Raw genomic sequence first — 13,348 nt, 5'->3', positions numbered from 1 at the left:
TGAGTGTGTGAGCGTCAATGAGAGGAAAGTTATAAAGCGCTTTGGTTAAAAGCCTCTAAAACACTGACAACATCTATTTCGGTAGAACCATGGTTAATATGAGCAGCCCCTTAAAGCTGATACAACTTTAAATCTACAATCCACGTGAGGGAGTTCTGAAGATACTTCTGGATGTCGCCTATTTGTGGAGTTCTGTGGAAGGTGTGAAAGTTTTCTGTTTGATGTAGCTCACCATCCAGAAGAGGGTTCCCGTGGCAAAGTCTGCATATTGCTCTATGGTGGACAGGACACTGAAGATGAGACACACCAGGACCATGAGGAAGCTGTAGGGAGAGAAAACATGTTTTCTAGTCAGTCATCATCATATATCACTGTTTCAGTAGACAATAAGAAAACATTATAACTTTATATGACCATTGCTTTAAGAATCTGACCTTCACTCAAGTACAACCCTGAAACTAACTGTGTTTACCAACAACTGTTTTATGAAGTGTTCCTGACCCCATGTAGTAACATCCTTTATTCAATCATGTGTTCACAAAGAGTTGAACCACGCTCCATCCTTGCTTGTGAACGACTGAGCCTTTCCAAGATGCTCCTTTCATACCCAATCATGATGCTATCACCTGTTACCAATCAACCTGTTTACCTGTGGAATGTTCCAAACAGGTGTTTTTTGGAGCATTCTACAACTTTCCCAGTCTTTTGTTGCTCCTGTCCCAACTTGTTTGCAACGTGTTGCTGCATCAAATTCAGAATAAGCAGATATTTACAAAAATCAGTGAAGTTCAATCATTAAAAACATTGTCTTTGTACTGTTTTCAATTCAGTAGATGTCAAAAAGGATTAGCAAATTATCAAATTCTGTTCTGTTTAACACAGCTTGCAAACTTTTTTTGGAATCAGGGTTGTATGTACAGTATCTTTCTAATTACCTTTAATTCACATCTAATACATTTTGAAACCAGCAATCACTTTATTTGTCGCCCAGATATTAACTGGTTGTACAGCACACCAGTAAAAGGGAAAGCTATACAAATTAATGAAAGGACAAAGCGCTTAAACGACATTTTCCTGGCGGAGGTCCTGTTTGTTTTGGTTAATGAGGCTCTAAAAAGGGAACCAGGAGGCAAGATGTGAACTCTAGTGAAGCCTTCATTTATAATATTCTACAAAATAAAATAAACAAGCTGTTAAATAGCCAGTTGTCCTACAAAGATTTCAAGGCAAAGTCTCTCTGTTTCTCTTTTTGTCATCAATCTGCTTGTATTAACAGCTGACAGGATGTTTCCACGTCTCCTAGCAATAGAGAAACATTCCAACGAGACGGTCCATCTGTCAGTGTATATACATAGACTACAAATATAGCCTTGTGGGTTGAACATCCACTACAAGCACACCTAAATGAAGGTAAAGAAAGAAGAAGGGGAAGGAGGGAGAGGTGAATAGAGGGGAAGATGGGATTAAAGCGATAGTGAAGGCGGAGACCAAACGATGGAGGTAGGCTGCACCTTACAATTACTTTCATGATCAAGTCATCGCACCATTATTTCCTCTATTCATTGATTTATCCGTTTTTATAATAAAATGTCAGAAAAATGCTCCTTATGTCATCCCTGAGTCTACGGTGACAAATTTGCTTTGTAAATTTGCTTTTTCTGTCTGACCAACAGCTCAAAAACATTTAGTTTACTTTCATAGATGACAAAGAAAATCCCTACAAATCCTTACATTGGAGATTCAGATGCAGATTAATAATCTATCAATCATCTTGTTTCAGATCAGGGGAAAAATAGAGACTATAGCAAAGGAGAAGAAGTAAAGTGAATTAAAAAAATACGAATATCTTGCTGATTATGGGCCATATAATTCTCCAAAAATTACTGAATTTGGTTATTAAAAATATAGCGTAATAATGATGAGTCCTAATACAGTATAATTAAACTGCCTTTAATGAATGTAAGGTTGTAATGTTGCTATGTCTTTCATTCATTTATTTTATTCATGGTGCCTCAAAATGGAAAATTTAAACCCTTGATTCAGTTTTTATTGGGTATCTATAACATTCACATGGGACATTTTCCAAGTTATATAAAAACTATATTTACTTCTCAAGCCGCTGCGCCGTCCATCTACTCATTCATTTATTCACTCTAAATTTTCAAAGAGGGGCTTTGCTCGGTCTTTCCTGACTCGACAGGATTATGAGTCAATTGTGTGCATTTCCACCATACCGGAAATAATCCTTGGAACACATCTTTAAAGTGCTTTTACATGACACACTCAGTGTTTGCATGCAGCACCATCATGTTGGAGCTCACTTTCAAAACACACAGCAGTGGGTGCATTATGATGCTGTGTACCACAAGCAGGATTACATGCCATATGCTGGAAGGGTTATGTAAGTATCTGTTGTTTATCATTATTCATCTAACATAGAAAATAATGCGGAAATGTATATAATCCCACACAAAAGACCTGCAAAGGCTGCACTGACTGAGGCCACCGTTCATTTTTCCTTTTTTTCCTTGTTTTTTGAGTTTTCCCAAGAGAGAAGCATGTTACCATATCAGACCTGCCACACCTGTATACTGGACACCCATGTGACCCAGCTCATTTCCAGAGAGAGGTAGAAGGTGTGCTTTACTTAAAAGATCATGCTCATTTCCGTCCTCTCAGGTGGTAGAATGAGACACAAGGCAGAGTGGGGTGATGGAGGGTGAGTTTCCTAAAGGAGGATTCCCCTTGTGCACAGACTATGACACATTGGCCAGATGGGGCAGTGATTTTAGTCTCTGAGGATTACTGCTCAACACACACACACACACACACACACAAACACACACACACACTTGGACTCCTGGACTCTGCTTAAAATACAAATACATGTTTTTTTTAAGTCCTTTAAGTACTTTTTTAAGAAAAAAAGTTCCATGTCTCTGCAAAACTGTCTATTTTGGGTTCGACTAGGACTCTGAGTTGTTGGACTATTTAATGGACTATTTATACATTTATAACAGCTAAACGCCCACCCTCTTCGGAAGAATGGACCACAACAATGGCACAACCTGCTTGTGAGCTTGTCTATTGGGCTAACTCGATCACTTTATGTTTACCTGGGGTCTTTTCACTGGCTGGCCATAAGTAACTTAGAGGTCAGTGTAGTACAACTGTACATAACCCTGGAGAGGATTTGAGTGTGTGATATAGAAAAATGTACATTAAAAAACACAGAAAAGCAAGGCACTGGAACATAATGTTTTGAGTGCATTCCTGTACCCATAAGGGAACCAACATCATCATCATCATCATCATCGACAGGGGATTGCTTTTGTTGTGAATTCTACTGTATTAGTGTTATTATTGAAATTCAGGACATTTGTGAAATAATAAATATTTTGTTCAACCAACAAAATCCTTCTGTTTTCATTCCTTTAAGTCTCATTGCAACTGATCCAATGTGTGCAGTGATTGGCTGATGGGAATAATACTGGTGACAAAAAGAGAAACAGAGACACAGAGACACACAGAGACGCCCTGAAATCTTTGTAGGACAACTGGCTATTTAACAGCTTGTTTATTTTATTTTGTAGTAAATATTAGAAATTCTTTATTACATCTACTCAATTGAAAACAGTACAAAGACAATATATTTAATGTTTGAACTCATCAGCTTCATTGATTTTTGTAAATATCTGCTTATTCTGAGTTTGAGGCAGCAACATGTTTCAAACAAGTTTGGACAGGAGCAACAACAGACTGGGAAAGATGTGGAACGCTCCAAAAACACCTGTTTGGAACACTCCACAGGTAAACAGGTTGATTGGTAAGGTGATAGTATGTATGTTGTTGCCAGGCCCTCAGGCACTGGCATTACCAGCGTTTTGGGAAGGAACAGACCAGAAGTCAGCGCAGGTTAAGACGAGGGCAGGTAAACACTCAAAACCAGGACATCATCTTATACGGATAAACATAAATATGGTGTCACAGTCATGTAGGCCGCTGACGAGGTCATGTAATCTGTGTGTCGACGATGACATTTGTTGTGTATTGGAAGGATAAAAGAGCAATGCGATTTTCACGGCACTCCACATACTGCACTGGAATTCACTAGACAGGCCATCTAGCACAAGGCTGCCGCTCATTTTAGACCTGCAGACCATTTCTTCCCATTTTGAATGGCTTGAAAGCGAGAGCAAGATCAACAAGAATGGAGAAAATTTTAGAATCACATATTAAAAAAATATGGAGTCTGTACGGGATTGCAGACTCAGGGATGTCCCAAGCTCATCATCAGGATCAGGCTGATCAAAGACTTTTTTATTTAATCATGCCAAATGTCATAAAGTCAAATTTTCATTCATTTATACACTGTGTTCTGTGTAAATCGCTATTAAAATGTGCCACTGTGCTCTGTTACACGTCTTAACCCTCTGACACGCATGCTCGATATTAGAGAAAACAATACAGCACAGTAGATTAAATATATTATAGGAAACCATTAATGTAGATTAGATGGTAGATGGTAGAAATCGTTGATTAAATTGGACATGAATATTTACTTTATACTTTAGTTATAGTCTACCACACTACAACACACAACACTCTACAACATTATGCACTGTTCTAATAAAGTTAGGAGGTTGGAGCTTAAACAGTAGTTGAAGCTGTCGTGGTTTCAAATTTTGCACCAATTTCTCTTGTGCATATCTGTAGTGTGTGTCCTGCGTCATGTTTAAGGCAGAGAGACCCCGAGCACAAGGATTTCTTTCATTTCTAATACACACGACAATAAAGCTGAACTTGAACTGCAGCGTTTTGAGGCGGTGCATTTATTCAGGGTGTGTACCGACAGTAGCTAGACGGAGTGATTTAGCACTTTCCTAATGTCGTATCCTAAACCTTTCTGCACTGACACCACAGGGAGGTGTTTGCTGCAGACATGACTGGGTCACTCCCAACCATTAGCCAACCTTATTTAGCCAGGCCAAAACCCCTGGGATCTGATTAAAACAAAACAGCTGGGGCTTTAGCGAGTATTATTGACTGCAGATCCGTCCAGATTCACTAAAATGAGTACAGTGTCGAGCCACAGCAAACCCTCCACTCAATCAACTGTGAAACTAGCGCAATATAAGCTTAGGAACTACAGACCACAGGCACAATGTCATCTCAAAAGTGTGGCTGACAAGAATGCTTGCATGTATGCAAATGCACTCTCTACTCTGGTAGACACACACACACACGCACGCACACACACTTTATGAAGTTTTCCAACATTAGCCTGATTGATCCGCTTTTCTGCTGATCAAATAATCACTCCATTGACTAATCGTTACACCTTTACTTGATTTTTTTTTTTTCCACTCTGGGGTGTCTGAGATGACCCAGACGGGAGATATTGTGGTTTAGAACAAGTCTGACAAGGGTCATATGACTAATGAAGCCAACCAACAGTAGCAAGGGCATGCTAATATTACACCTGTGGCTTTTGGGCCAACATTGGCTGGTTGTGTTTAAATCTAATTTATCAATACGGACGGTGCGATGTGCCAAAGGCTGGGTGAGGATTCCCTCCATACACACATAACCAAAACCTCTCTGAACCTCATTCAGCTCAGCAGTGAATATCATCTTGTACCATCTGAAATCTACCTCTGAATCTTTGATACCTTTATCCCTGCAAAGAATAGAGAGTCAGCTCAGCAAGCCTCATATCAACACTGCATCCACTTAGGCTGAGCTACATTTGGCTGGTGCCACAGTCTTAATAGAGAGCCATGGCCAGATCAGGTGTCCAGCCAACAGAGTTTGTCTAGATCCACTGCGAACTGGAGCTGAACTCAACACCGCTGGCATCAAAAGCTTTTAATGATGGAGAGAGTGAAAACAGTGAGAAGTATAATATGCCTACATCTGCCGTGAGCCTCTCTATTATAAAGATGAGTGTATGAACGAGGTAAATAGGCGGCTACTTCTCCTTGAGCTGGACCATTCTGGCATACCACCAAACCTCTGCACCTGCAACCACACACCCAAAACTGCCCTCTAAAGCAAATACTGACTAGAATTGTGCATCAAACAACTCTTTGAAACCTGAAATACCTCTTTATGACTCACCAAAGCACACTACCTCCAACATCCAATAATAGAGACATACACGTATCTAACGTCACCAAGCATATGTACACTTTTACTCTTGATACGTAGCAACAAAACTTAACAGAAATGTTATTATCACAGTAGTTTTCACTACCTGGACCAGCTCACACTTGCAAACCAACAAACAAGCTGCCTCTACAACATCTGAAGTCATTGTAACTCTTTAAGATCCTACATCTACTTACCTTTAACCAAATCACCCACTTTCTTCTCCAACAAACAGCAAGTTTAAAGCTATGCCGTAAATACAAAGCCAAAGCCTCTCCCAGCTTCCCAACTGGCCTCGATTCACCAGCATCAAAGGATTTTCTCATGAGTGTATTAATAAAACTAATTCTCCACATTGAAAAAGATATTTTCCAATAAACGTGTCTGTTTAACATGATAATTCTGTGCCTATAATGTACTGCTCCTCAGTTTAGCAGTTTTGAGCTGATATCACTGCCATTGCTGCTCATATAACACTTTAGCACAGCATCCACCTGTAAGCACTGGGTGCAAATCCAGGTATTAACTTTGCACATACAGTCTGCCTCCCTGTGACTGACTTAACTCCAATAATCTTTACATATTTGAAAACACTGCGTTTTGGGCCTCTCTATTCGGATGGACATGACATGAAAAAAAAGAGCGTGACTCTAAAAAGCACAAACTTCAAGCCGAGAGCACACAAATTGCCCTGACCATCACTGTTAGCCAGCCTGGTCAGAAACAGAACTGCCCTCCACAACCCTCTTTACTGACCCCCTCCTCCCCATCCCATCCATGTAGGAGCTTAGGGTGGATTACACCACATCAGCCACCGGTCACAAACATGGATATTCCATCCTGGCTTAACTATCATCTTGTCCCCCAAATACTTGGAAAATACATGTAAATCTCCTTACAGGTTGGAGGGCAAGATGAATGACAAGAGAAATAGTTAGGAGGGGTATCATCATTCATAACCAGTAAGTTCACCAAGAACATGCCAGATTCAGCATCAGCAACACGCGAAGCCAAAGGCCAAAACCCTCAGCTTCTCGGATAAATTCAGTACATTTACACACCTTTGCAAGCATTTAAGATACTGTTACAATAGGCCAAACAAGGCCAAGACAATGTGAAGTGATGCTGGGGTTGCATAATCTGCTGCCGTGAGGGTCAAGAGGATCAAGTTTAAAAATGCTGTGCTGCTTCATTATTGGAAAGGTTACAGAGCAGTAAATTAAATTACTGTCACGGTAAATGACACTTTGACATAGTGTTAAAGCTTAATGTATTTATTAAATGCTTTACTTATTCACACATGTTTCTGAAGCAAAAGCAATATTCCTAATTTATATTTTTTGGCAGGTGAATAACTGATGTTCAGGTTCGGCTGAACAAAGATATCAGAATGAGCAAAACTATTCCTTTAACTCAAAGTTTGAATTCAACATCTAGAGATTAAATTGGCTCATAACAGAATTCTACTTTGAAAAGCGATAGATCCGAATAAAAGGTCCAATGTCTAAGATTTATGGAGATCTATTGGCAGAATATGACAGAAATTGAATAGAATATTTGTGAGTATGTTTTCAGGAGTTCATAATCATATGAAAATCATCCTTGTGGTTTCGTCACCTTAGAATGAGCTCTTTATATCTAGAGAGGGAGCGGGTCCTCCTCCATGGAGTCCACCATATTGCATTGCCGTGTTTCTGCAGTAGCCCAGAACAGACCATCCAACACTGACTCTAGAGAGCTCCTTTTCGTTATTCGCAGCCACTATAATGGAGCGGGAGGTGAGGGGTGTTCAGTTCGTTGCAATCTGCAACCTCACCACTAGATGCCACTAAGTCCGACACACTGGACCTTTTGAATTTAGCAGCGGCAGTTTGCTTTGTGGGCTGCTTATCATTATTTCTTTTGCTATCATATCCTAGGCATCGCTTTTTCATTCATTGCAACATGTTGGACCAGTTTTGGAACCAGTGTCTTCAACTGGAGAAAAACAGCATTACAGAATCTTTCCGAGGCACGTAACTTGCTACTGAGAAACGGAAGTGACCCATACAGTACACTTCATTCAGTCAGTAATCTCTTGTAAGCAGATATCCAACAGGAGGTTTCCTTTCTGCCCTTTCCGCATAGATGGAGGGGATTCACTATAGCCATTTCAATAATCTGTCCCGATATAAAAACACATGACAGAACCAAGGATTCCAGACAACATCTGGCCTGCTGCATTTTCACGAGGATAAGCAGGTGCAATGCTTCTTCCACTGCAAACTGGATGTGGTTGAATGATGCTAGAGGAAAAAAAGTGACCTTTAGCAGATAATGACATTTTGATTTCAAACACTCTGAAAGAAAAAAATAAGGATTGTGTTTCATAGTAAGTTGGTCTCTCTCCTGCTGTTGCAGCTCAAACTTTCCATCTCAAATGAATTTGTATGTTTTACGTCTGAAAGAAGCTGGACTGTTAGATTTGGTCAATAAGAGGGTCAAGAGGTATGGTTGTAATCTGCTTGCAGTATGAGAAGGGCATTTGGGAATCATGAGGACATACATACATGTTCATTCCTTTCGGTTATGTAAAAGACTCAGAGGGAGTGGCCCAACCGTGAAGCGGATCATTGCCACAGGTTGTCTGTGTGCTGGTGAGTCTGCATGACATTGCATAAGACTCTTTTCGGACACTCTTTTCGTATGTTGTCTCGCGTCCAAGGGATTTCTACCCACTATGATTAACTCTGTCATCATTAGCGTGGCCTGTGCATGCATTAGTGTTCCTCTCCGTCCACTCTGGGGTTGGACAGACATGGTATTTAACATATTATACATTAATTTTGTTTAAATGTGTTTCTATTAACAATTCATTGTTTTCCAGCGTCAAGAGCAGACAGAATGTTCCCTGGTTACGAAGTCCGTAACTGAAACTGCTTCAATTACATTCAATTATTTATCTTTTAATTAGTTTTATGTGATGAATTCCTCATGAAATAATTATGACGATTTAGCTAAAGAATCTATCTAAAAACAAAGTTAATAAAGTAATTTAGAAAATAGGAAAAATTAATTAATAAAGGCTTAATATTTTCCCTCAGCTGAACTGCTGACACTGGCTCTGTGCCAAAGTTAATGTAAACCAACATGACAGAATTTCATCCATCTTTCAAACGAGTACTATACAAAGAAATAAAGCCTCAGCAAATCACCAACTCGTTCAATTTCTTTCCACAATAATTAAATATTAGTACAAAATTCCAGTTATTAGCAAGTTTAATTTAAAATCACGCAACAGCTTTCAGAAACCAATCGGTCAAATCAATCCACTGTAACAGAAAAGGTCTATTTAGCGGTTGTATGCTCATTAATACACACATTCAGTGCACATGTGTATATTGTGCAAGCATGTGTCTGTGTCATCTGTGTCATGCCTGTACGCTACCTGTTGATTGGACAGATGTTCTGAAATAGCCAGATGGAGTGTTGATGAGTGCATTTTCTGATATACATAAGCCTGTGTGAGCCAGTATGTCTGTGTTTTTCCCTTCATTGTATTGTACTGCAGTCCAGCCACATTTGCACATCTGTGTGTGCGTGTGTGTTTTGGTAGATGCATGCTTGTGTCTGCATGCAAACATGCACTTGTCTATCTGTGCTGAATTGCTGGCAGTTGTGGAGATGTTGTTTATCCTGGCTTTAACACAATAAAAGCAGCGATGAATTGAGCAACCACCTGTGTGTGTGTGTGTTGTTGTTTGTGTGTGTCTAATGTAGAGCAGGTCTATTAGAGCAGGCCAATTAGGGCTGTCATGAGTGCTGCATACGGCCCTTTATGCCTCCCTTCTCCTCTGCCAACCTCTAAAGAGGCCATGAGAATAGATGGCCACCAGCGATAGCCATTGACAAGTAAGAGTTACTTAAAGGAGTGCTAGCGGGGATCAGTCCGAAGGGTTTAATATTAAATGAAGGCTCAGGTTCTCTCTCCTCTGTGGGGGGAGAACATCAGAGCCTCAATTACTGCTGGGATGGATTATCAGCAGTGCAGGGCGCACAAAACACACACTGTACATACGGTACAGCGGCGAATCTCAGCAGTGTTTCCATTCATCTTTGACTGACGAAAGTAATATCTTAATGAGACTAACTCTACTTCTCTTCAAGCACAATTTCAAACAGACAGAGGGCCACAACTATGTTTAAACAATTAGGTCGTTTGAAGGCAGCTAAGCTAAAGCACCGTAGAGGGGGTAAATGTGGTGGGATAATGGATGATTTGGGAGGAACAGGAACTTCCTTCTTCAGATCTCTGAGATTGTAGGCAGAAGTTGCATAGCAAACACTCCTGGTTATTCTTGGTCACAGCTGCCGAACTGCTGAGTCATGACTACAAATGTGAGATGCTGTGTTATACGTTGTGAACATGTGAGCACAAAAAATGCTGACAATTAAATGCTGCGTGTGCTGTGTGTGTGTGTGTGTGTGTGTGTGTGTGTGTGTGTGTGTAAAGTAACCTGTCTCATCATTACTGTGTTTCTTGGAAAAGATTCATAGCTTTTACAAGCTCTTACAACTTGAGTTTCTGAAATTCTTTATCGACTTCAGACTTTGCAGGCTTATTCCTTAGTTGCAGTTTTTGAGAAAATAATTGGTTTCTTTGTATGCATATGGGACCACAACGGATGTGTTTCTCTATTTAAGTGCAAACAGGATGCAAAACAATATCACAGTCAAACCTGTGCTCTTGCAAAAGGTCACATATGTGCACACCTTATTGGCAAAAATGTCCAAATAGAGCACATCTTAAAAATCAGGTTTTAACATTTACCTTTACTGGTGGAAACAATCTGTTCCTTATGAACCTACACTATGGGGTTAGCCATAATATCTTATAGGACAATAAATGGGTAACTAATGTGGAAAACCACACATGTGGATACTACTCTGCTGTAGTGGCTACTGTGATGTTATTTCTATTTGTTCATGCATATAAAATCCTTTTTCTAGCAACACATAACAATGTGAACTTAATAAAAATCATTTGACCGAGTATGTTAAAGTCCCTTTGGTCCTCAGGACAATTTTTTTTTTTTTTAACTACACAGTGCTCTGGTTTACCTGACCTGGGCCCAGGTCTGCTTAGACACAACATGGTGTATGACAGGTGCCTTTCAGCCAATTAATGATCCAGTTCAGGATGCATGTGTAACTATAGCAGCAGAAGCAGCAGCTAATCCTCCAAACATCCTTTCAAAGTGAGTGGGTAACAAACAGAGCAGGATGCTGTATTAGTCCGTTTTTACTGTACCTACACAACACATAAGCAGGAGGAAAATGAAACAGTAAAATGCAGTCCACTGTGGCTGCAGGGGTGCTCAATGCCTTAATACACAGAACGTTGAAGCATCCGTGCTGTCATTGTTACCCGATGTATAATTCAGCCGAATGTGGAAGAGTTCAGAAGAGGCATTTCAACTGAACTTCTATTATTATCATGCATATTTTCATCTAATCTGGTCTAAATCCATGGGCTCAGGGCTTACTGTGATGTCTGGGACTAAATTGTGGGATACTTCAGAGATCACAGAAGATCCTTTAGTCACATGTTAGGAGGGTATTCTTGGCCATGAAATTGATTTTTAAGAGTTTTACGTTCACTTCAGCTGAACACTACAATGTACTTATCACTACACTAATTGTTTTTCATTCAAACTGACAACTTCTTGAATTTGGAAACTTATAATGATAAAATTAAAAATGTTTTGAATCTAATGTACACAGGCTAGAATTTAAAATTATTAGTGAAATATGAAGCACATGCTAGCCAAGTTTTTTTTTTAACCATGTATTCTTATATTATTTCACTACTTCTTTAACATATTTATATTACATCTTCAGTCTATTTTCCAGGATATTTGAATGGGGTAAAACAAAACATGGGGTCAAAATTAGACTTTTTCAACTGGTGATACAATACAGTATCAACCACATTCTGGAAGTGACACCAAAACATATTCCCGAATGCAAATTCTGCAGCACAGCCTTTTTTCCGCTCATTAGACCATGCTAAAACACTCCAACTTCATCACAGCCCAAGCATATTTTTACCAACAACGGAGCGACAGTGTTCCTAAGTGTCACCAAAAAAATGACTCACGTAATTATCATCAGCTTTGTTTTAACTGTGGGTCGGTGTGCTCATGCATGAGGCTGCTGATTTGTTTGGAGGTGCAGAATATAACGAGGTCATCAGCGCCAGAGGTGTGGTTGACCAGATGACACTGACCTGCTTCTGTTGGGCTATCTTAAAACAAGCACAGACGGCCAGCAGGCCACAGACACCTCTCTTTTTGTTACTGGGAACCAGAACCTAATACTGGAAGGAGCAGCACTAGATGTAATTAACGAGAGAGGGGCTGGAGCTGATGAAGGGAAACCCACAGAGATGTGTGGCAGAACTGTGTTAAACTAGACTGTTTACTGAATTTTAAAGAGCTTTTAGCCCTGATATTAAAAGTTTTTACACTGAGTATTAAAGCCTTATCATGGTTGTACTGAAATCAGTATACGCAGAACTAGACGGGTACTCACACGAGGAAGTGGTAGAGGAAGCATTTCAGTCCAGCAGGTCTCTCTAGGAAGTTGTAAACATCGCCCTGCATGCTAGTCTTGATGTAAGGGCTATGGAAATCCTTTTGATGGTGATGCAGCCAGCTCGAACGAGGGAGAGGTGGAGGGACAGAGGTGATAGAGGGCTGGCTGTGTATGGCCGTCAGCGCCGGGTCCTTTGTGTCCGTTGGCGGACAGCAGGGAATGCCTGATCCATTATTCACAGCTGCGGGGTCCAGTTCCAGTGAAACAGGAGAGTAGTGGCCTCTGTCAGGTGCAGGAGCCCGTAGGGCAGAGCTAGGAGTTGTAGTGCCCGTGGAGGCTGCAGGGTCAGCATCCATCTGCTGGTCCAGGCTGAGGCGTGCGCTGGCATATCCATTGGGCCTGCAACTTATGAAGGAGCTCGCCATCCTGCTGCCATAGTCGCGCTGCACGTGGCACGTCATGTGAAAGGAGTGCGTCCGCCTTTCACCCATGTTGCCCCGCAGGATGGTCCCGTCCAGAGGGCCAAGGGGGACTTAGAAGTCCTGGAGGTTTTAACCAAGGTTCAGCTAAAAGGGAACAACCCAACAGGATAAGACACCTAGCTGGGCATGGCTAGCTACCC

General features: G+C 40.6%; 1 protein-coding gene across 1 annotated transcript in view; it reads right to left on the bottom strand.

Annotated features, from left to right (window-relative positions):
- Window positions 1-13,217, bottom strand: part of kcnq1.2 (potassium voltage-gated channel, KQT-like subfamily, member 1.2) — a 159,718-nt gene extending 146,501 nt beyond the window's left edge. Inside the window, exons 1-2 of the mRNA XM_041939608.1 lie at window positions 12,724-13,217; window positions 233-323 (exon numbers count right to left, since the gene is read on the bottom strand). Of these exons, the coding sequence (XP_041795542.1) occupies window positions 233-323; window positions 12,724-13,217 (585 nt within the window). The remainder of the gene's footprint in view (window positions 1-232; window positions 324-12,723) is intronic.
- Window positions 13,218-13,348: the final 131 nt, after the last annotated feature.

This window comes from Chelmon rostratus, chromosome 6 (assembly GCF_017976325.1).
Source record: "Chelmon rostratus isolate fCheRos1 chromosome 6, fCheRos1.pri, whole genome shotgun sequence".
Taxonomy (NCBI): Eukaryota; Metazoa; Chordata; class Actinopteri; order Chaetodontiformes; family Chaetodontidae; genus Chelmon; species Chelmon rostratus.
The sequence above is the reverse complement of the archived record's forward strand: the minus strand, read 5'-3'. Positions and strand labels throughout refer to the sequence as shown.